Genomic DNA, 24,162 nt, shown 5'->3' on the forward strand with positions numbered 1-24,162 from the left:
AGAAGAATTCAAGAAATTACAGTCACTTTGGCATTTGTAAGGAGCCAAATTTTCCAAGCTCAAACAATAATATGGTTTAGCTGTTTTGAAGATTCATGGAGCATTCTAGTATGTGGCATCATTTTAAAAAGATGCAAACATGTAGAAGATGTGATTTTTGGAGGCAAAACTAGACCCTAAAAGACCAGGCAGATCTGCCTTTTAAAATGGAGGCTGTTTTCCCTGCTATGATTTGAAGGAAATTTTATGCTCCTTTGTCTACCTTTTTCCTCCACTTAAAAAAGAAAGTTTAATCCTTTTCTCCTGCCTATATCATGAAAGTGGGTCATTGTAATCTCTAAGACTTTTTGTTCCCAATGTATACTAGCTGTTTTACAAGCCAGTTGTTAGAACATTCCTGTAGGAAGGTTTGCTCATTTCTTAGCAAATCTCTTGAATCCCTCAGTCTCATTGAATGTACCCACTCCATTCTACAGTGGTTGTTATCTCTTGTGATTCCTCAGCCCTTTTCTGGCTCTGATCCTCATTCTGTTCACATTCATCCCAGGAGAAGGGAAACCTCAAGAGGTGGCTTAGAAAAAGCTGGCAGAATTTGGGCCAAGTCCCATGAGATCCCAGGTAGGGTGAGGATGTAGGAGAAGGACACGGAGCCCTAGGCATCATTGTATATAGTAAAATATATGCCCCCCACACACACAAATTTAATTGAAATCTTTTGAGCAACAGGAAATAGACTTAATTGTAACACTTTAAAAGTAGCCATCTTGTTGTAAAACCCAGCCTCCATCCCAAACCTAAGATGCATCTTGCTAGTTTTAAAGATACTTTGAAAAGATATTGCAGATGCTTCCCTGGTGGCTCAGTGATAAAGAATCTGCCTCCCAATGCAGGAGACACAGGATATGTGGATTTGATCCGTGGGTTGGGAAGATCCCCTGGAGAAGGAAATGGCAAACCACTCCAGTATTCTTTCCTGGAGAATTCCATGGACAAAAGAGCCTGGTGGGCTACAGTCTGTGGGGTCTCAAAAGAGTTGGACACAAATTAGCCACTAAACAATAACAATATCATAGATGGATCCAGGATCAATCACTTCCCATGGAAAAAAAAGGTGAATAAATGAATACAATAAAAATAAAGCAGTCTTGACTTCTGGGACCTAAATTTCGTTAGAATTCATTAGCTCTCAAAATAGTCATTGAGCCAACAGAAGAATTGATGTTGAATGTTGGATTTATTTTCCAACTTGGTAATGTCACTACCTTCCTCCCACATACAGAAGTGAACACCTGTAGCAAGGCTGAACCTGGAGGCAAGGGGTCTGGGGGTGAGTCCTTGGAGAAAGCCGAAGAAGCAACCCAGCAGGGACGGGGCTCCCTCTATCCACAGCCTGGCTTGTCCTTCCCTCTCCCTTAGACCTGTGAGTTGTCTGACTTCCGATCATCTGCTAAGCCTCATGACCACATTATCTGCTTACTTTGCTGGCCATATATTTCAATCTCTCACGACCAGCCTGCCTAGTTCCTGACTTTCTGTTCTCCCAGGCTGCCGGCTCTCATTTTGGCCTTGTGCCCAAATCTTTTGCTTTTCACCTCACTTTGATCTTTAGAGCGTTTAATTCAGATCTCCCACTGGGTCAAACTCTTTGCTGAGACAAGACCCCTGACTTTCCCTTCATTTGTGTTTTCCAGCTCTGTTTCCTGTTCTGTCTCCATTCCCCACCCTCACTGTAAGCTGACAGGTCTCACCACAACAGAAAGTCTAGAAAGGGATGTCCAGTGTCCACTCTAGTTGATGGTCCAACATTCATTACTTTCAGGTAGCGGTCAGTTCAGTAGAATTTAGTGTTGCAAATTTAGACCATTGCCTAGAATTCTTCATAAAGGAACCCAAATATTTAGATATTAAATAAGTCATAGACTCCCAAAACTTGATGGACTTTAAGGATCATTTTGTCCACCCTCTTCTTTTTAATGAAATGCAGAGAGCAAATATCTGGCCAAGATCACACAGTCAATTTGTGGTAGAGCCTGGCTCTCTAAGCCCTACCCAAATGGTCCTCCCCCATTTCCACACCTGCCTGATGTGTATGCAGTGAAAACCATTTGCTTGAGAAGGTGTTCTCCAAATCAGAGGATGGTCACTACTGGCAGCACCTGAGATGATTTTAGGTGATATGTGGACACAGTGCTAAACAGTATTGACTAACAATGAGAAAGCTACTACCTTTTCAACACTCAATCCTAACCTCTTGCAGGTGGAAGTCTCCAGTAGTGCTACAATGTCTCTATCACTTGTTTGTCTCCCTTTTATCAAAATAGAGCAGACCTTAGGCTCAGAGCCTTCAGCAGGCAACAGAATTCAACATCACTATGTTTTCATTATTTCTTTTTATGATGACCTCGTCTTTATGGCAAGTGATCCCGGATTCCCATCTGTGACAGTGATATAAATTCTTCTCTTTAAAATAGTCTTTAAATAGAAAGAGTGAGGCAATAAAAATACAAAGTACTTATCACAGGTAATATGATAAGCAGATGTGGCAAAAATTGGGATGATGGTGTGTGAGTGAAATTTAGGAAGTCCTGGTTTAAGAGTTCAAGCATATTGCTTCCTAACGAGAACCTCAGTTTCTGAAAAGGATAGCATGTCTCTCGCCAGAGTGGGCTCTGGGCTGGTTTTTATTGCTAAAGTTGTATCTCTGGCCTGACCATCAGAAAGAGATGCATAAACCATAAAGCTTGTCGTGCAAATGAGCATCCAGAGGTCATAAACTGCAGAAGACTGTAGCATTTAAGTTTGGAATGCTGGCTAGCGCCAAATGTCACTTTCTTTTCCCATAGTATGAATTCAGCGTGATCTTTGATACAAGCCACCTGTCTGGGGAAGAGGAAGTTCTTAGCTTCATCGTTACTGCTCAGAGGTAAGAGGGCTTTTAATTTTTTTTCTAAGATGAGAGATTTATGGGACCAAGAAAGGTCATGCCCTGGTCATGCTTTGATGATGATGCCTGAAACTCCGAGGAAGAAGGAACAGCTCAGTGATAAAGCCCCAAATCACTGCATGGAATTGGGTCTCTTAGGGATGGTGCTTGTCTCCTTCTGCTTGTGCAGACACCAGGTCAGACGGGGCTGGGAAAAACTGGGGATCATCCAGTCAGAGGTAACAGTTTTACAACTGAGGAGAGACTGGCCCGGAGAGGTCAGGATTCCAGCCCAAGCTCACGTGTTTGGAACCATTCACAGCTGCCCTCTGTGGGTCCGCTGTGGTCAGTCACTTCTAGTGGTATGTGGTCAGTGTGCTCTGGCATCCCTTGATGCAGGGACAGGGCACCTGCAGCCTGAGGTCCTGGCCAAGCCTGTTGGTGGAGGTCCCCAAAAGATGGTCCTCAAGAGAGAGCTTGTCCTAGGAACCAAGGGGACAGATGGTCAGGGAAGGGGACTGTGCAGTAGTGATGTCTTCCCTCAGGACTGCACTCCTGCCTTTCTCTCACACACACCAGTGTGGCCAAGGGTGCCTGGGAGGGACTGTAGGCTAATAAACTGCCCGCCCAAGCCAGAATCCACACTTGCCTCGAAGTACCTACCATCTGAGTAGGGCTTGACTGGGATGAAAGGAGAGGTATTTAGATGGATGAATAGGGAGACACAAGCTTTGATTGTATAGAGTGGATAGGCAACCTTTTTACTTGAATTTTAATTTGGAAATGATTTTAAACTTAACACAAATGTTGCAAAGGATAGTACAAGGAATTCCGATACACCCTTTCTACAGATTCACTCAAGCTTGACACTCTGTCCCTTTTATTTTGTTATTCTCTTTCTGTGTATAATTTTTTTTCCCCTTAATAATCTGAAAGTAAGTTACAGATATCATGCCTCTTTACCCATGAGTACTTTCATGTGTATTTCCTAAGAATGAGGCCATTCTCTTAAATAACCCTGGTATAGTTATTAAATTATAGCCATGAAATTAAAAGACGCTTACTCCTTGGAAGGAAAGTTATAACCAACCTAGATAGCATATTGAAAAGCAAAGACATTACTCTGCCAACAAAGGTCCGTCTAGTCAAGGCTATGGTTTTTCCAGTAGTCATGTATGGATGTGAGAGTTGGACGGTGAAGAAAGCTGAGCGCTGAAGAATTGATGCTTTTGAACTGTGGTGTTGGAGACTACTCTTGAGAGTCCCTTGGACTGCAAGGAGATCCAACCAGTCCATCCTAAAGGAGATCAGTCCTGGGTGTTCATTGGAAGGACTGATGCTGAAGCTGAAACTCCAATCCTTTGGTCACCTCACGCGAAGAGTTGACTCATTGGAAAAGACCCTGATGCTGGGAAGGATTGGGGGCAGGAGGAGAAGGGAACGACAGAGGATGAGATGGTTGGATGGCATCACCGACTCTATGGACATGAGTTTGGGTAGGCTCTGGGAGTTGGTGATGGACAGGGAGGCCTGGCATGCTGCAATTCATGGGGTTGCAAAGAGTCGGACATGACTGAGCGACTGAACTGAACTGATAGTTATTAAATTCAGGAAATATAACTCTGATGCAATGCTGTTATCTAATCTCTAGCCTGTGTTCTAATTTTCCCAAGAATGACTGTGTAGCCATCATTATACTGGTCCAGAGTCTGATTAAGGATCAGGCATTCAATTATCATGTTTTATCTCTAGTCGCCTTAATCTTCAAGCCAAAATGTCATGCGAAGAGGCCTAGGTCCATCCCAGAGATGGTCTGGAGATCTGAACCAAACACTCAGAAGGCCAAGGTCAGGCAAAATGCACAGAAAAGAAAGGTGGTGATATAACAAAATCAGGAATCTCATGACTAAGGAAGGTCAGGAAAATGGAAGGCCACACACTGGTGAGCAGACCACAAACCAGCGGCTACAAGTCAACCAGGCCAAGACAGTCACGTGGCCACAGAGTAGCATGCAGCCGGGCCTGGAGACCCACAGGATCTGGGGTGCAGAGCGAGGCAATGGGCTGAGATTTGTGAAACTAAGGCCCCTCCCCCAACCACATGGTCATCTCTGAAATGAAGGTGGCTCAACCCAAGACTTCCTCCGAGAAGGACAGCACCCTCGAGCGCTGAGAAGGAGCTCCTGGTTCCATGTTCTGACTTAAGAGAGAAGGTCATCTCCCAGACTCTTTAGATGAGCCCCATCATGCAGGATAACAGGCACCAGCTCAGCTGGGCATCTGACCTCTGTATGCCGTGCCTGGTTAATAAGCAAGGAGTCCAGCTCTGGACCACTCCTCTCAACCCTGTGCATGTCCATCAAGTTTAAAGCATCAGGTGGGAGCTGAGAAGGGAGCAGGGATGAGTGAGAGAGAGTCTTCTATCTCAACCATGTCAAGACAGGGTTGGTCCAGAGATGGAGACAGATGCAGAACAGCCCAGGGCAGGCACCACCCCTCAGTCATTCTACAAAACCTTTGAACACTCACTACAGCTAGCCACTGTCAGACAAGGGGAGATACAGCAGGGACCAAAGTTGGTAAGATCTCTGCTCTTAGGGAGCAGTGTGCTGGCTGCAGGGGTTGGAACATGAACAAATGAACATAAATTTCAGAGGGAGACGGCAGCATTATGATTCATCCATCAAGTACGGCGCACTCGCTGGCAAGCGTAAAGCAGCGTCATTTTCATCCCTACTCTCTTTAAGCCCACTTGGCAAGGGCTGTTCATTTCTCGTTCTTGGAGACAGTCTAGGACAGTCCCGTGTGTTCTCAGCTCACTCTTGGTTAATGCAAAGTCCTATAGTCACTTCAAGCCTCAAAATAACTCATTAATCCATAATCAAAGTGTCTTGTCCCATGAAGTAATCAAAACTTGATTGCAAGTTAAGGCTTCCTCCCCTCCACCAAGGCAAGGCTGGAGGAGGGTAGTCTTTCTGTGGGAGTTGTCTAGCTTTCCTTCAGTGGTGCTTCTACTGGCCCTCCTCCTTTTCCTGAGAGCTCTCCAGGCTCAGAGCCGGGGTTGTGAGAGGTCAAAGGTAAACAAAAGTTTTACTAAACAGGCAGTGCTGTGAGCAGTCAGTCTGGGTGTCTGGAGTTGACTCCTCTCCTTTGGAGACCCTCCCCCTGCCCATCCCCAATCTGGGGATGCTCCCCTCATCACATCCTCCAACCTCAGCCTCTAGGCAGCTGCAGATGCCTTCAGCTCCTGCTGCCGAGACTGTGCCCAGGGCCAGGACCAAAGCTGACCTCACACTGACTCTCACATTCAGACCCCACTCAGGAGTCTCAGCCCTGACCGTCTCTAGAAAGGCAGGTGATCCTTGTGGGGTCAGGAGGGGAGAGCCAGCAGCCTCTTCCGGGTTTGTTTCTGGGGCCTGCGTCTGACTGTCCTGAACAGGGTCCCTAAAACTTGACTTAAAAGGCAGTCACCCTCCCCTGACTATGAACCGTTTTCTCCAAAATATGTCTCCCAAGAATCCTCCTTTCCCAACTCTGTTACATCCGTGATGTTGCAGCTTGGATTTTTGCCACCAGACATAGTAAATCCTGGGTTAATGCTTTCCTCTGAATTTTGGCATCTATTGTACCTCAGCCAAAACTTGAACTTTAACACCCTGTCATACTCACCCCAGCATGAGTGGTTCTTGAATTTTCAGTAAAACATCAATTACCCAAAGATTAGACTAAGATTCTTCCTGAGTGCTGCATCTTTCAATGTCACCCACAGTTCTGTCTTGCCTCTTACTATTAATGGCTTTGCCCCCAAACCCTGAAGTCTCTGTGCATTTGGGAAGCTTAGGTCAGGCCCCCAAAAATACAGTATAAGCCAACAGTAGACAGCAGAGGCACTGGTAGGGCTTTGTTTTATTTTTTCGCTGGAGAACTTCCTAGTCTCAATGTTATTTAAAACTCACAGAATTAAGGTTAATTTTCCCTTTGGAACAACTGTGAAGCATACATTTTCAGAGCCCGTCAATCTACCACCACCCTAGCATATTTTTGCTTTTAATGCCACTTTCCCAATTTGGGGAGGTGGGAGTTTTCTTTAATATTTTAGAGAATGTTCTTTCTTCTAAAAATGAGAGCACAGCACATCACAGTGGTTGTTTAATCCTCTTTACCGTGTATTGTCATACTCAGCATTCACTCCAGAGGTGATGACTTTTTGGCCTTTAGTTCAGCACTAGTGGGACTTACTGAACAAATGCTAATTATATTCTATATATTGCAATAGGCTATGCAAAGCAGATGGAAATGAGAACCAAAGTGGATGTTAAAATATAGCCCAGCAGTCACCCAAATCCTGCACAACTTTCCAGTGCAGTTTGTCAGGCTAGTACTGCCACAGGAGTAATACAGCATTTCTAATTACAATTGGCTGGGCTTGCAAGCTTTGAAATTATGCAAGACATGATTATTTTTTATTCACACTATTTTCATGATCACATCATTCATGGTTGTGATATAACAGAGATATATGCGAAGCATAGAGAAGGTAGACTTTGTTCCCATTGCTAGAATCCAGAAGGGCTTCACTGGGGTGGTGGCATTTGAACAGAGGAGTCTGTTTTCAGGCTGAAGAAGCCCAGGTGAGGATGTGCATGGCACAGCCTGCTCTGTCACACCCATGTGGTGGGTGGGCATTGGAGTGTGGTGGAGATTCCTGACCATCTCATAGAAAGGGCAGAGAGTGTACATGGGCAGTGAAAGGAAGATGGGGCTGAAAGAGGAGATTGGGCTGGGCCACAGAGGGCCCAGGAAGTCTCAACTGCTTTCCCCAGGCAGTGGGGCGACACTGATAGTTTTGGAGGAAAGGAGTAATGCAGTGCAACAGCTTGCCCAGAGTGAGAGAGTACAAGATGGATTTAATAAAGGGGAGCAGATGTCTATTCAAACCCCAAAATTATCATTTTCCTGCTGTTTCTGGGATCCACAGAAAACTCTCCATCAGTGTGCTGTCTGGGTCTCTCAACAGCTCAGGCAGCTGATATTTCTGAGAACATTTGGGCAGGAAATATGACATGAAAGAAACTTTCCTTGTCAAAAAGAGGAAACTCCACCTACCTCTCAGTCCCACTCAGGGCTAATCTAAGGTGTCAAAGGAGGGACGCAAACAACACCACAGTGAAGATTTCATCTCCTACTCTCGTGTCCATGGACCAGCGGTGCTCTAATCTTAGATGCCCACTGGGATCTCCTGGGAGCCTTAAAAGCTACCAATGCCTGGTCCACCCTTCAGGGATCCTCATCTGATTTGTCTGGGATGAGATCTGGGCATTGAATTTTTTTTTTAGGTCTCATCAAGTGATTACTCTGTGTAGTCCCTTACTCTATACTGGGCACAGTTTCACTCAACACACATCTATTAAGCACCTATTATTTATCGGATGCAGTGCTGGGCACGTAAGAAAACCCTTATAATTTACAAATTCAAGAACATCCTTTTATGTACATTAATATTTCTGTATAGCATTACTGAACACCTGGTATTGGTAGCTTAAGTAATTAAATAATCAGACTCTTCTGATTATTTGAATTACAGTTGTTAAAGAAACTATATTGCCTATTAAACCTGCAGCTGAATGTCTCAGGCACCAATTACTCGCCGGACTTTGGTGAAAATCTGATCTTACTGTCCCAGAGGGCACCCACAGCACCTGACTGCCTGCTCTGACGGAAAGATCCTTAAAGCTCCTTATCTTGAAAGCCGCAGTTAAAATACCAATCGTCCTTTTCTTCCCATCACCACCCTTTGAAGCTCTCTTGCCTACTTGTGGATTTAGGAGGACAGAAAGTTGAAACTAAACAGTTTCTCAAGAGCTTCTGTCTGGCAGCCTGGCTCTGCAGACCTTGGGAAACATCCTAAGTCACGAGCTTGCAGAATAACTGGGAGCCTTTTGATGTTCAGCCTCTTTATCTCAACTTTGCAACCTCACTCAGTCTGGAGCGGTCCCCCAATGACAGATGAAACTGTTGGGCCGGAGCTGCCAGCAGCCACAGGTGGCTGGACAAATGGCAGGGCACAGGGTGGCGCTTCCATCAGGAACTGATTACTCAGACTTGGCAGGACACTGGGTGGGGGCAGGGAACAGGCCCAGGTGTTGCCATCCCCCCATCCATTCAGGAGTCACCTCTGGTCTTTCCTGTGCAGAGATTGCACAGCATTTGTTGTGCCCCCGGGAAAGGAAAGGCAGAGAAGTGAGGCTGGATGGGCACCTGATCCCGCTGCTTCTGCAAACCGTGATGGATGTCACCTCATATGCGGAAGACAGAAGAGAAGTCAGGGGTCAGAGTCACAGAGCACCATTGTTTCAGAACAATAGGAGAGAAGAGGAGAGGGGCTGTGAGCCTGTTGAAAAATGGTTGCATTCAGCACGTGCTGGTGGGGAGAGGAACTCTGCACAAGCTGGGACCCCGTGTTCATTCCGTGTGGTAGAACCAAGTGTAGGTGCCAGGTTCAGCACCGTGTCCCCCATAGCCGTGCTTTTTTCCAAGGCAATTGCTTTTCTGCAAAATAATCACAGTTCATGTTTGAAATCTCATAAAGCTGTGACGGGAAACTGGGTCTTCTCTCTTGTCCTCTTCTCCCCTCCCCCAAGCCCCCAAATCTGGCATCAGGAAAAGGCATCACAGTGGAAAAGCACTGGTTTTGGAGACTAACTCAGTTGCTGTGGGTCCTTGGGGCAAGTTACCTAATCTGTCTGAGCTGCTCCTTACCCGTCAGCGGTGGGTGAGCCCCTCCCTCTGGGGTTACTCTGAAGACCCAGCTCCATCATGCCAGGGGGTGTGCCTGGCCCATGGTAGCCCTCAACAGCATCACCCTCCTTGTGGTCACCTTTCCAGAATGACCCTGCAAGCCTCCCCCTTCTGTGTTTCCTCACCCCGAGGAGAAGGCCTGTATGGGAACCTGCTGGAGCCAGAAGTCCTATAGCAGGAGCTCCCGTGATATTTATCGAGATGGTGCTAGCCAGGGCCTCTCTCCTGGGCTTGGTTGTCCATGGATGATGGATGATGCTGTTAGATGGGAAATAGCTGCTAAATGCAAGCAAACCTCTTCCCAGCTGCAGTGTGTCCATTATTCATGGAATAAGCCCTGCAGAAGCAGCACATGCTGTTGGTGCCCATCCGTAACCTCTCGGAGCTCACCTCTGCCACACACACACTGGACATTCCCAGCACCTGTCCTGCTGCCTGAGGCTTTCTCTGGCCAGACCTCACTCACTGTGCACATAGGGCACATGCCAGGGAATAAAGCCCCCACCCCCACCCCCTAGCAGGTCTCAGGAGTCATTGATCAGCTCCCATGGCCTCAGTTGGAAGATGAGGGTGGGTACTCCATGCTGCCTCCTGGAGTTCCCTGGTCAGATGGAGCCCAGCTGACCTGGATCACGTGCCCTGCTTGTCTACCTGCCTTCCTGTCTCCCCACTGCTGTCTCCTGGGATCACCTGTCCCATACACTACTTGCCCTCACATCTTTATGGGGTGGGAACACAACTGAAACCATAGAGTGGCCACTGTGATGCCATACAGGGACCAAAAACAGAGTTAAGGGTAAAAAGGTGCAGAACGGAGAGCTGTCACTCTCTGGGAGGGGAGAGGCCTGTTGCGGGCAGGCTGTGCTGACTGGCATCCTATCCTCTCTCCCTGCACAGCGGCAACGTGGAGCGCTCAGAGTCCCTTCACAACAACGTCCTCACACTAACGGTGCCACTGATGCATGAGGTGGACACGTCTGTCACTGGGTGAGTAGCCAGGACACAGTGCTGCCTGGAGTGGAGCCCTGTGCTTCTCTGGTGGCCCTGCCACTTCCACTTCTGCCTGGCTTGGAAATGCAGGATGAAACTTTAGCTACAGTGACTCATGCCCTCCTCCCTTCCTGTTTTCTCCTCTTTCCCAACTGCCCATACACTTGGTAGATTATACAAGAAGTGTGATGACAGGTGTAAGCCGCATAATTCCTTCGAACATTCTGTACACCTTTACATGCATCTCCCAGCGCCCACCGCTCCAGAGTGCCACAAGGCAGCAGGGAGCTCCATTTCTGGGATTAAAATCTCAGCCAAAGGCTGCTGGGCCAGAGGTTACAGCCAATGCATCCCAGGGAAGGTGGACTTGCTTTCTGAGTAGCCTCTAGTCAGCTTTGGCTTTGCATGTTTCCAATCCTCCTGCAGAGCCAGTGGGCAGGGCCAGTCGCAGTGGGCACACTGTCTGTCTGGCTGAAGTCCACAACCACTCAATGCCACTGGCATTGTTGGAAATCAGGGCTGCAGGCAGCAGGGACCCAAAACAACCCCGGGTGGTTTTCAGCCAAAACACAGGCCTGGAAAAAGGAGAAGTCAGTTCCTGTTTCCGACTTCAGAAACAGAGCACGATAGAGGAAAAAGGATTTGCACAATTAGTTTAGATCAAATGAGGACCTGTTGAACCTTTGCCCCACAGGCAAGCTGAACTTTCTAGAGGTTCAAATCTCTCATTTTTCAGTATTCAAGTGCTCTTGGGTCCTGGGCTTCCCTGCAAGTAGAAAAGTTAATGCGCTGCAGAAGGAGCCATGCCTGCAAAGCTCCCCCGCTCTGCTGGGTGTCAGGAATGAGTCTCCGGTGGGCGTTCCTGCCTCTTGGCATTTTTCATCACGTTCTTTAGACATGAGGCATCGGTGGAATATATTTGCAAATTAACACAGATTTGCCTCTGTTCATGGCTCTATTTTTAACCACGTAGTTTATTTACTATCTCCTCAGACGCACAGTGAGAATGTCCGCGGACCAAGCCCTGTCTTAGGGGATGAAAGAGAAAACAGGGCTCACTTGATCCTGTTGTCAGGCCCTGGAGGCCTCATTGTGAGGTGTTAACAGCCCCCAACAAAGCCCTCAGTTAAACAAACTGAGTCAACCTCTGATCTTTCCAGGAACATAAAGCGGCACTCATTTAAATGAACCCACTCTTGAGCTGGGTGGCAGCTCACTACATTTCTAAACTAATACACTTAAGCTGAAAATAGGTTAATTGCTATCTATTTAGACTTGGTACCAAAAATCTTACAATATTGTGTTTAGGCAAGTGAGCAACTTCTAGAATCTCATCTAGAATCCATTGTTTTTCTGGGAATTTAAGTGAGCCTGGAGTTTATTGACACGGACAAAGTTGAAAACACTACACACTGAGCTGGAATTCTTCATCACATCTTACACAGCCACTGTTAGAAATCTAAAGAAAAAGGCTATTAGTGTAAGGACTCAGTTTTTAATATCTAACTTCTAATAACTTTGGTAGTCTGAAAATCTTTATTTTTTTAATTTGTTACAGAGTGGGGCTTAGAATGCCAAACATATAATTCATTTATGTTGTCATAATCTTTCTCAGTCCACAAAATGTTTTTCAAATGACAAAATAGAACGTGTAATTTTATAATCCAATTTAAAAAACTGAAATCAAAGCTACCATGGTCTTCCTCCTCATTTTAGAAGTGTAATCCTAGTACATTGTATACATAACTTACAGATTTGATGTAAGATGGCCAGACATTACTGGGAATGTCTGCTTAGAAAGACAGATCTGGCTGTGTCCATTTACAAGAGAGACAAAGAACAGTTCCAAAACCGAAGCATTTGATGGGGGATCCCGAGGGGAGCCAGGTTCTAGATCCAGTAGAGACAGATGTTTGAGCTCCTAGGATAGTGGTGACCCTGCATTGGGATGACAGATTTCATGCTTTCCTCTTTCAGAATCATGTCTCCAACCTCCTTTGTGTATGGCGAGTCTGTGGATGCATCCAACTTCATTCAGCTGGATGACCTGGAGTGTCATTTCCAACCCCTCAACGTCACCCTTCAGGTACCCACCCTTGGAGACCTTCTCTATCACTGGGTACCAAGGGAGGGGCCCACGGGATGTGCCTTCTATGAAAAGCAACCAAAGGGCCAGGCTCTTTCTAAGAGAAACTCTTCCCAGCCTGGGTGTGTGTATGTGTGTGTTTGTGTTTTCTGTAACCACACACAGAAATAATCCCTTTGCTGCCTGGTACTCTGCTGTGTAGACCCCTCTGCTTTTCAGTATTTGGAGGGAGAACTGCATGATGAATGCTAGCCTTCCCCAGCAGACCTTTGGACCAGGCATGCATCCCCACCCAAATGGTCTGCAGAGGACCCCTTTCAGTTCTCCATCATTCTTCACATTGTGGGCAGGGCAGCCTTGAGGATTTGTCATGTCTGCTTAACCCTGGGGGCTTCCCTGGTGGCTCAGCAGTAAAGAATCCACCTGCGATACAGAAGATGCGGGAGACATGGGTTCAATCCCTATGTCAGGAAGATCCCCTGGAGGAGGGCATGGCAACCCACTCCAGTACTCTTGCCTGGAGAATCCTGTGGACAGAGGAGCCTGGTGGGCTGCAGTCCATGAGGTCGCAGAGTCGGACATGACTTAAGTAACTGAGCACACACACACACTTAATCCTGGGCTTCTCCTTGCTGACTTAGCCAGGCACCCACGCCTCCCACAAAGGAACAACCTTTCGAAGTGGGGTTCTACAAGAGCACAGAAGTGTGAGTGAAGGGAACTCCCCCTGAGGGAGAAACAGACTGCTCCCCAAAGAACAGGCCTGGCTCTCCTTATCATGTAAGCACCATGTCCAGCAGTTACACTCGGTATGGACTGTGGTCACTGTGATGGACATTGTCCTTCTCTAAACCAAGGGTGGAAAAACTTTTTCTGCAAAGGGCCAGAGGGTAAGTATTTAGGTTTTGTAGGTCATCCAGTTTCCACAGCAGCTATACAACTAGGCTCCTGTAGCACAAAAGCAGCCAGAAACCATGCAGGACAAAACTGTGGCTGTGGACACTGACATTTGAATTTCATATCATTTTCACATGATATAAAATTGCTTCCCTGGTAGCTCAGGTGGTAAAGAATCTGCCTGCAACGCAGGAGACCCTGGTTCGATTCCTGGGTCAGGAACATCCCCTGGAGAAGGGCTAGGCTACCCACTCCCGTATTCTTGGGCTTCTCTGGTGGCAGAGACAGTAAAGAATCTGCCTGCAATGTGGGAAACCTGGATTCAATCCCTGAGTTGGGAAGATCCCCTGGAGGAGGGCATGGCAACCCACTCCAGTATTATTGGGCTTCCTTGGTTGCTCAGATGGTAAAGAATCGGCCTACAATGCAGGATACCTGAGTTCGATCCCTGGTTCAGGAAGACCCCCTGGAGGAGGGCATGGCAACCCACTTCATTCTTGCCTGGAGAATCTCCATGGGCAGAGGAGCCTGGTGGGCTACAGTCCATGGCTTCTCCACAGACTCGCAAAGAGTCGGACATGACTAAGCAACTAAGCACAGCACACATCATTTTCACATATCGTGACATATTCATCTTCTGTTTTTCTCCTAAACATTTAAAAATATAAAACCATCTTAGCTCACAGAATGTACAAAAGCAGGTGATGGACCAGATCTGGCGTGCGAGCCATCATTTGCTGATCCTTTCTCTAAGAACAGACCCCAAGGCCAGCACTGTTCAACAGGAGGGTCTTTGAACATAAAACTAGGGGGACTGAGCATCGTCCAGACATTCTCCTTAATTGACAAATATGAGAAATGTAGGCCCAAGAGGAGAAGACATGCTGCAGGGTGAAGAGCTGGGAGCGGCTGGGCTGGGGCCAAGATTAGGCAGATGTTACCTGGGACACCCCTGTGTAGCTCAGCAGCTGCCAGGAGCTGGTGGTGAAGTGATGGAGCCGGTGTACCGTAATCCACATCGCACGTCTCTCTAGCTCTAGCTCCAGCTCCCAGAGCCCTCTCCTGCCTTCCCTCTATCCTTCCCTATGGAGAAAATGGTTTCTCGGTCTGGCATCCACTGCTATGGCCAAATAATTATTATTTTCTTTCCCTGTGGCCTCTCCTAGGTAGACCAAGAGGATGAGAAATAATGACAGGGTGAGGGTCCAGAGAAAGAGACAGTAACATATTTGCGGTCTCTTGCAAACAATGGTCTCCCTCTTGCCAAAGCTCTCTCCCAGGCAAGAGACCTCCAAAGTCATGATGGATAACACACATCCCAGCTCAGAGAGGAGGCGCCTCCCAGCTAGCTAAGCCCCTGCTGTCACACCCTATGCTTGATTTACAGGGGAAAAGGGAAAGATGGGGTCACCCTTGCTTTCAAGACCTTTAGAGTGATTGCTGGGAATAGGACCTCTGTGGTTTTGAATTCCTTCTCACAGTTAGTTTCTTTTTCTCCATTGCTTTTTGCAGTTGGATAGAAAACAGATAAAGTCCAGATGAAGTTATTTCATTTTACTTATGCATGTGTGCTCAGTCATGTCCAACTCTTTGCGACCCTGTTGACTGGAACCCGGTGACCCTATGGACTGGAACCCCCTAGGCTTCTCTGTCCATGGAATTTTCCAGGCAAGAATACTGGAGTAGGTTCCCATTTTCTTCAGCAGGGTATCTTCCCAACCCAAGGACTGAAGCCCCATCTCCTGTGTCTCCTGCATTGCAGGTACAGTCTTTACCACCTGAGCCATCAGGGAAGCCACTTAATTTCAATTGCTTGCTGCTGCTGCTGCTGCTAAGTCGCATCAGTTGTGTCCGACTCTATGCGACCCCATAGATGGCAGCCCACCAGGCTCCTCTGTCCCTGGGATTCTGCAGTCAAGAATACTGGAGTGGGTTGCCATTTCCTTCTCCAATGCCTGCATGCATGCTAAGTCGCTTCAGTCGTGTCTGACTCTGTGCGACCCTATGGACGGCAGCCCACCAGGCTCCTCTGTCCACAAGATTCTCTAGGCAAGAATACCAGAGTGGTGTCTTAGAATAAAAGATACAGTCAGGTAAATTATTTAGAAGGGTTCAAATGACACACATCATGTAATGAAGAGGGTATTTGCAGAAATTATTACACCGTTGTAACTAACTATACTTCAATAAAATAAAATTTTTATTATTTTTTATTAGAGTATAGTTGCTTTGCAATGTTCTATTCATTTTTACTGTACAACAAAGTGAATCAGCTATATGTATACATATATCCCCTCTTTTTTGGATTTACTTCTCATTTAGGTCACCACAGAGCATTCAGTAGAGTTCCTTGTGCTATACAGTTGGTTCTTATTAGCTATCTTTTTTATGCATAGTATCAATAGTGTATAAATGTCAATCCCAATCTCCCAGTTCCTCCCACCACCACCCCACCTTTTCCCTCTTGGTATCCATTCATTTTTTCTCTATGTCTGTGTCTCTACTTCTGCTTTGCAAATAAGATCATCTATACCATTTTTCTAGATCCTATATGTGTGTGTGTGTGTGTGTGTACACTGTAATATATGATATTTGGTTTTCTGTTTCTGACTTACTTCATTCTGTATGACAGTCTCTAGGTCCATCCACGTCTCTACAAATAGTGTTGATAGGAGAAGGAAAAAAGGAACAGAAGTTATATGAAAAGATATTCAAAAAATATACAAAATGTTCTCTTCTTCCTCATTAAAAAAAAAAAAGAAATCTGAGAGCCTGTGGTTATATCATGTTTCTCAGAAGGCACTTTTATGGGGAGCTTAAAGTTTCATATTCAGACAAAGAGCTTTCTTCTGACCTGACATAGGATACAGGCTAGGGAATCAGGGCCCCAGGAGTGAGTGACTGTCATGACAAGATTCTCCTCCTGATTATCAGTTGCCTGAGGAAGTACATAGCTTTCTGTTCAGGATTAAGGAAGTTGGCTGGGTCTGAAAGATGGATAGTGTGTGTCACTGACAGAAAGGAAATCTTCTTGGATTAGCAAAGCTGACAGTTTCCTTACAATTCTCTGACAACTTGTTTTCTGGTATAATTGTCATGATTCTGACTGTCCTGCAGGAAAGCCACTGACCAGTTTAATGGTGATAGTGATCCAAAAAAGGATGGAGATAGTAGGGGAGAATAGGGTCAGGAATATGGATGGAAAGTGTCAGTCGCTCAGTTGTGTCTGACTCTTTGCGACCCCATGGACTGTAGCCTCTTTCCATGGAATTCTCCAGGCAAGAATACTGGAGTGGGTTGCCATTCCCTTCTCCAGGGGATTGTCCTGACCCAGAGATTAAAGCCAGTTCTCCCTCATTGCAGGCAGATTCTTTACTGTCTGAACCATCAGGGAAGCGTTATTCTGGTAACATCTCTCCTAAAAAAAGGCACGAGACTTTCCATATAAAAAGATTCTTTTTCTGGGTCTTCTCAAAGCTAATATTCAACAAGCTATGTCATTGTTTAAAGACTCTGCTGCAAGTGCCGATGGGAGAAAGGCAGAGATGCTGGTCTTAGAATTGGTTTCAAAGTTTCATCAGAGTTTTTTTCTTCACAGACGTAAAAATTTATTGACCATCAATAGTTGTTTTTTTTTAAATCAAATCAATAATTTACCTCATTTGAAAAATAATGATGAAAAATAATGCAGATGTTACACAGGAACGTTTGCAGAGAGTCAAACAAGATGGTTGTTAAAAATATGGTAGTACAAGCTCTCCATCTGCCTTGTTCTGGTGGATGAACTAATGCAAAACAAAATCAACTTCTTTTTCCTCACTCATGCTTTAATTGGGATTTCCCAGACAGGTCAATAGGTTTTCCCTTCAATGCTGTGCTCTCATGTTTCACTTCAAATTAGCGATTTCCATTGTGGTTGGATAGTCCTTCCTTTTCTTGTGCCTTAGGGTTGTTGTTATGGGTGAATTGTGTTCTTTTTGAATCAACAGTTGGCAGCAACTACTCATCCACTCCATGGTTTTTTGTGTCTGTTCTCTGAAGCAAAACCCACTATTGCAAAAAAAAAAAAAAAAAACAAAGACAGTTTTCTAGGGAAGAGCTGGCTGGAGCTAGAGCCTTATATATTCTGCCAAGTGTGAAGATCTGCTGACTTGTCCAACCCATCGCCAGGCTCTGCCCTGCTGACCTCAGCTTCAGAGATGCCCTGAATCCTCTCTCTAGTCCCCAGGCCACTAAGCAGTATTTCATTTCTTCCTCTCTTTAGCCTCTACCCATCTTTTAAAAAATAAACTAAAGTCTTTATCGAGTTACCATTTACATACCTTAGAGTTCACTTGTTTAAAGTATACAATACAATGACTTTCCCCACAATTCTGAGTTCATACAGAATTGTGCAACTTTCACCATAATCTAATTTTAGAACATTTTTTTCACCCCCCAAAAGAAACTCCATACCCATTAGCAGTCACTCCTTATATTAGTCTCCTATTGCTGCTATAACAAATTACTACAGACTTTGTGCCAAATTTATTTTATCTTACAATTTTGGAGGACAGAAGTCTGCAAGGGTTTCACTGGTCTATAAAAGCAAGGTGTCAGAAGGGCTGTGTTCCTTTCTGGAGAAGAATCTATTTCTTTCTTCTGTGGTGATTCTCCTCCTTCTGGAGGCTGGCACATTCTTTGGCTCATGGCCCCCTTCATCTTCAAAGCCAGCAATGACTGGTTGCATCTTTTTGATAGTACGTTTCCCTGGTTCTGACTCTGTCTCCCATTTCCCTATATAAGGACACTTGTCATTACATTGCACTCACCTGGATAATCCAAGATCATCTCTCGATTTTAAAGTCAGCTTCTTAGCAACCTGAAATCCCCCTGGCCATGTAATATAATATACAGTTTCCACAGGTTAGGACATTGACATCTTTGGGAAGCCATTCTTCCTCCTGCCACACTCCTCATTCCTCATTCCTCCTGCACCCCAGCCCTAGCAACCACTAATCTACTTTCTGTCTTTATACATCTGCTTATCTTTTTTACTCTCCTTCATCTTCCACTTCCTTGAGTTCCATGTCAATCTCTGCTCCATCTCCTTTCTCTCATGGGTCTTTTAGTGGCTGCCATCTTTTCTCTTACTTCTCAGGAGAGGATGGGCTGCTGGAGACAAAAAATGGGGAGGACTATATGGGGAATGAGATGGGTAAAGATTATAGGACCAAATGCTGGGACAGAAAAGATGTGCACAGATGTCATCCAACAGTATTAGCAAGTGGTAAGATGAAAGTTGTGGAGAAACCAAATCAGCTAGATAGTGTAGTAAAAAAGAGCCCTTTCTGTAAGTTAGATCATTTGGTTTGGGGATAATCCACTTTGACTCTGAGAGTCTCATTACCTCCAACTATGAAAGGAATGGAGTTGGACCAGATCAGTGGTTCTCAAAGTATGTTTTCTGGGCCAGCAACATCAGCATGTCCTGAGAACTTTAGAAATGCAAGTCCAGGACTTCCCTGGCCGTCCAGTGGTTAGGACTCTGAGCTTCCAACTGCCAGGGGCCCGGCTTTGATCCCTGATTGGGGAACTAAGATCCCACATGCCATGTGGCATGGCCAAAATAAAAAACATATTCAAACCCTTCAGCCCCCATCCCACCCTAACCAGACCTACCACTGCAGAAACTCTGGATGTGACCTTGCTCCAGTCTTGGTTTTAAGAAGACCATTTGATTATTTTGATATGTGTTAAAAGTTTGAGAACTACTAATCTGATTATTTCTAAACTCCCACCCATGTAACAGTCTATGAGTAAATTTCCAGGTCAAAATAAGTATAATTGTTAGCAGCAGAAGATAAGAAAATGCTAACGGGGGGAATAAGGTAACTTGAAAGTTTGTGGGTTTTTAATGCACATTAGAAAGATTTCAATGTCATTGGAATCTCCCATCGTTTGATATTTCACTTCAAGTCATGGCCTTCTAGATCCTAAACCCTAGTATCTCTGTGTATCATTTCAGGTGATTTTAGAGTATAGAAATGACAATCTCTATTTCTGTTAAAACATGCCGTGTGTGTCTCACACCCGCAGGTCTATAACACTGGGCCAAGCACCCTTCCTGGGTCGTCTGTCAGCATCTCCTTCCCCAATCGACTGTCACCTGGTGGGGCAGAGCTCTTTCACGTGCAGGAGATGGTGGTGAGTTCCCGTTTGTTTCACACTTGCGTTGAGACTCGAGGCAGCCCATTCACATTTTGTGTTCCACCCAAGAGCCCAGAAAGGTTAACTCATTCTAACCTATGGAAACGTACCTGGAAAAGCTGGGAAACCTGCAATTTCTGAACCTCTACATTGAGACAGTTTGGTTCATACCATGAGAAGACCTCTTTGGGGGTAGACAAGGGTTGTTTATGAACCTGACTTCTGGGATGGACTTTGCCAGCTCCTGGAGCCTCCATAGTTGTTCACAGTCTTGTATATATCTGAATGAGTATTTCTAAGGGGAAGATTCACCAGCACTCATAAAGATTCTCATAGGGCCACTGATGCCTGGAGGGTGAAGGATTCATACATAAGACATAAGTGTAGGTGGAAACTCAAGTTCATATGCAGAATATGCAATTCTGCTTGATCCTAAGTCAACTGTAGATGATTTTTGTCTCAACAATGATCATTCCTCCCACCTCCTTGACTTCTAGGACATCGCATTCGCTTGGTGTCTCCCTTCTCACTGGCTTTGTCCTCATCGTCCCAGTTCCTACAGGGCCCAAGGGCCTTTTTTTTCTACACTCTGTCCCATAAATCTCCCCAAGACTCATGGTTTCATATTCAGTCTGTGCTGATGACACTAGTTGTTTTTCTCCAGCCCACGTATCTCCCATGAATCCCAGACTTTGATAGTTAGCTACCTTCAGGCCATCCCTACCTGGATGCCTAACAGGAATCTGTCTTAACCAAAACTGAACTCTCAATGGTACCCCTCCAAACCTACTTCCCTCCATGACCTTCCGCATCTCAGCAAATGGCTGCTCAATCCTTCCAGAGACGTGGGTCACCCTTAACACCTTCTCCCACACTTCACATCTGAGCCATCAGCAAACCTGATGTTTATACCTTCCCCTCAAATCAGAATGTTACAATTTTTGACCCTTCTACCATCAGTACCCTGGTCCAAGGCACTGTTATCTGTCACCTGGTTTATTGTAATGGCCTCTTCACTTAGGTCACTTTTCCTGTCCTACGCCCCTGCCGTCTGTCTGTGCCCCAGAAGCAGAGCTGGGCTTCCAAAATGTAAATCAGGTCATGGCACTCCTCTACTCAAAACCGTCCGATAGCTCACGTATGCCCCGAATTCTTCCAGCACCTCAGCCAGCTTCACAGCCTGTCTCTTGCCCCTCTCTGACCTCTCCCCCTCTCCCTCCTCTCTCTGCCCCAGTCACCCTGCCTCCATGCTTGTCCTAGAGCAGAGAAGACACTCTCCCGCCTCCTGAATTTTGCATGGATCTTCCGCTACCCAGCACACCCTTCCTCAGAGAGTCGCGTGATCTCTGCCCTCACCTCCTTCTGGTAGTTGCTCAAATATCACATCCTCAGAGAAGCCCTCCCTGACCAACCTGTGTCCCAGAACCTCTCACCCACCCTTCCACCATCACCCTCATCACCAGCTGGCACACCATATATTTCCATATTTGACCAGTTTATCTTCCTCCTGGCCCCTACAGTATAAGGACAGGACTTTTATCTGCTCACTACTCTTATCTTTAGGGACTCTGATACACAATACTTAGAGTATAATATGTGTTCAGTAAATATTTGATATTTGTGGACTGAAAAAAGTTCATGCTATAAAACATCATTTACTCTTTGCACATGAATTCAGGAAAAGTTTGTGCTGATAAAAAATCACCTCAGTGCTCCTAACAGTCTGGAGCAGCTGGATGAGAGGGTGACCCCTCGTGGGAAGGAGGGTGTGTGATGCTCAAGAGAGTCACTGCACAAGGAGAGGGCATGTGGTCCACATTGAGGGCGTTGTTGAATCATTGCTCTTACATGGGAATGTGAGGGACAGCTAGCCAGATGGATGGTCTCTCTGTGGATAGCTTAAAAATGGGGGCAGCAAGGCCCATGGCATATGACACATCTGAGCCCACAGTTCAGTTCAGTCGCTCAGTCACGTCCGACTCTTTGCTACCCCATGAATCGCAGCACGCCAGGCCTCCCTGTCCATCACCAACTCTGGGAGTTTACCGAAACCCATGTCCATCGAGTCGGTGATGCCATCCAACCATCTCATCCTCTGTCGTCCCCTTCTCCTCCTGCCCCCAATCCTTCCCAGCATTAGGGTCTTTTCCAATGAGTCAACCCTTCGCATGAGGTGGCCAAAGTATTGGAGTTTCAGCTTCAACATTAGTCCTTCCAGTGAACACCCTGGGGGCTCCAAAAGCATGATGTGATAGAGATGATGGTTTCCTGCATTGCTGTCCTCTTGGGTCACGTGGGCTGAAACTCTGGACCACAGGAAATGTTGAATGCAGAATAGGTGCCCCTTCTGGCTTGCCTGCTCAGCCATCACCACCCCTCACAGTTTTCCGCTCCTCCACGAAGTGCCCGTGCCTTGGAGCACCGCTGAAACAGTGGAAGAAGAGCCCCCAGTGTCTTCTACCTACTACAACCACGATTTGAACTTAGCATGAGGTTCCCACTGCCCACGTGCTCCTGTCTGCTCCCTGACGTACTGTTTACCTCATCAACCACTCCACGTTTTCCCCATGTCTGGGGGATACTCTCCTCATAGGGTATGTGCTGTGAGCTGTTCATATGAATATCAGTAAAGTTGTAGAGAAGATTGCTCCCTCGTGGACAAAATTATTTATTGACAGAAACAGGAAATGTAATTCACTGTGATTCTGAAAGTATCTCAGAACCAAGTACACCCCTTTTCTCTTTTTTTTTTTTAATAAATTTATTTATTTTAGTTGGAGGCTAATTACTTTACAGTATTGTAGTAGTTTTTGCCATACATTGACATGAATCAGCCCTGGGTTTACATGTGTTCCCCATCCTGAACCCCCCTCCCACCTCCCTCCCCCATCCCATCCCTCTGGGTCATCCCATTGCCCCAGCCCTGAGCATTTGTCTCATGCATCGAACCTGGAATGGTGTTCTGTTTCACATATGATAATATACATGTTTCAATGCTATTCTCTCAGAACGTCCCACCCTCACCTTCTCCCTCAGAGTCCATAAGACTGTTCTATGCATCTGTGTCTCTTATTCTGTCTCGCATATAGGGTTATCGTTACTGTCTTTCAAATTCCATATATATGCATTAGTATACTGTATTGATGTTTTTCTTTCTGGCTCACTTCACTCTGTATAATGGGCTCCAGTTTCATCCATCTCAATAGAACTGATTCAAATGTATTCTTTTTAATGGCTGAGTAATATTCCATTGTGTATATATGTACCACAGCTTCCTTATCCATTCATCTGCTGATGGACATCTAGGTTGCTTCCATGTCCTGGCTATTGTAAACAGTGCTGCAATGAACATTGGGGTGCACGTGTCTCTTTCAATTCTGGTTTCCTCGGTGTGTATGCCCAGCAGTGGGATTACTAGAGCTAATCAATGAATATAGTAAAGTTGCAGGATATAAAATTAACACACAGAAATCCCTTGCATTCCTATACACCAATAATGAGAAAACAGAAATAGAAATTAAGGAAACAATACCATTCACCATTGCAACAAAAAGAATAAAATACTTAGGAATATATCTACCTAAAGAAACAAAAGACTTATATATAGAAAACTATAAAACACTGATGAGAGAAATCAAAGAGGACACAAACAGATGGAGAAATATACCGTGTTCATGGATTGGAAGAATTAATATAGTGAAAATGAGTATACTACCCAAAGCAATCTATAGATTCAATGCAATCCCTATCAAGCTACCAACGGTATTTTTCACAGAACTAGAACAAATCATTTCACAGTTTGTATGGAAATATAAGAAACCTCGAATAGCCAAAGCAATCTTGAGAAAGAAGAATGGAACTGGAGGAATCAACCTGCCTGACTTCAGGCTCTACTACAAAGCCACAGTCATCAAGACAGTATGGTACTGGCACAAAGATAGAAATATAGATTTTTTTTTTTTTTTTAAGAATTTTCCCTTTTTTAGAATTTATTTATTTATTATTTTTGTCTGTGCTGGGTCTTCATTGCTGCACGGGCTTTTTTTTAGTTGTGGTGAATGGAGGCTACTCTCTGATTGCGATGCGGAGGCTTCTCATTGTGGTGACTTCTCTTGTTGCAGAGCATGGACTCTAGGGCACAGGCTTCAGTACCTGTGACTCCCAGGCTGTAGAGCACAGCCTCAGTAGGTGTGGCACTTGGGTTTAGTTGCTCCGTGGCATGAGGAATCTTCCTGAATCAGGGATTGAACCCTTATCTCCTGCATTGGCAGGCAGATTC

The 24,162-nt window shown here is 45.5% G+C and overlaps 1 protein-coding gene and 1 long non-coding RNA gene across 10 annotated transcripts in view; one reads left to right on the top strand and one right to left on the bottom strand.

Moving 5' to 3' along the window:
- ITGA9 (integrin subunit alpha 9) overlaps nucleotides 1–24,162 on the top strand; it is a 435,888-nt gene that overhangs the window by 269,447 nt on the left and 142,279 nt on the right. For all 9 annotated transcript variants that reach the window (XR_014064603.1, XM_081527242.1, XM_081527243.1 and 6 more), the window contains 4 exons: nucleotides 2,844–2,923; nucleotides 10,619–10,708; nucleotides 12,689–12,797; nucleotides 19,773–19,880. Coding sequence is in view for 8 of the 9 variants with exons in the window: in XM_081527242.1 (XP_081383368.1) it covers nucleotides 2,844–2,923; nucleotides 10,619–10,708; nucleotides 12,689–12,797; nucleotides 19,773–19,880 (387 nt within the window). In the remaining variant the exon portion in view is untranslated. The remainder of the gene's footprint in view (nucleotides 1–2,843; nucleotides 2,924–10,618; nucleotides 10,709–12,688; nucleotides 12,798–19,772; nucleotides 19,881–24,162) is intronic.
- LOC145520585 (uncharacterized) lies at nucleotides 2,915–10,420 on the bottom strand. Its single transcript, XR_014064611.1, has 3 exons — nucleotides 10,112–10,420; nucleotides 9,182–9,472; nucleotides 2,915–3,405 (listed from the first exon to the last, which is right to left on the bottom strand). It is a non-coding gene; the product is annotated as an uncharacterized LOC145520585 (long non-coding RNA).

Source organism: Giraffa tippelskirchi, chromosome 9 (genome assembly GCF_054371585.1).
Source record: "Giraffa tippelskirchi isolate mGirTip1 chromosome 9, T2T-mGirTip1v1.2.pri, whole genome shotgun sequence".
Taxonomy (NCBI): Eukaryota; Metazoa; Chordata; class Mammalia; order Artiodactyla; family Giraffidae; genus Giraffa; species Giraffa tippelskirchi.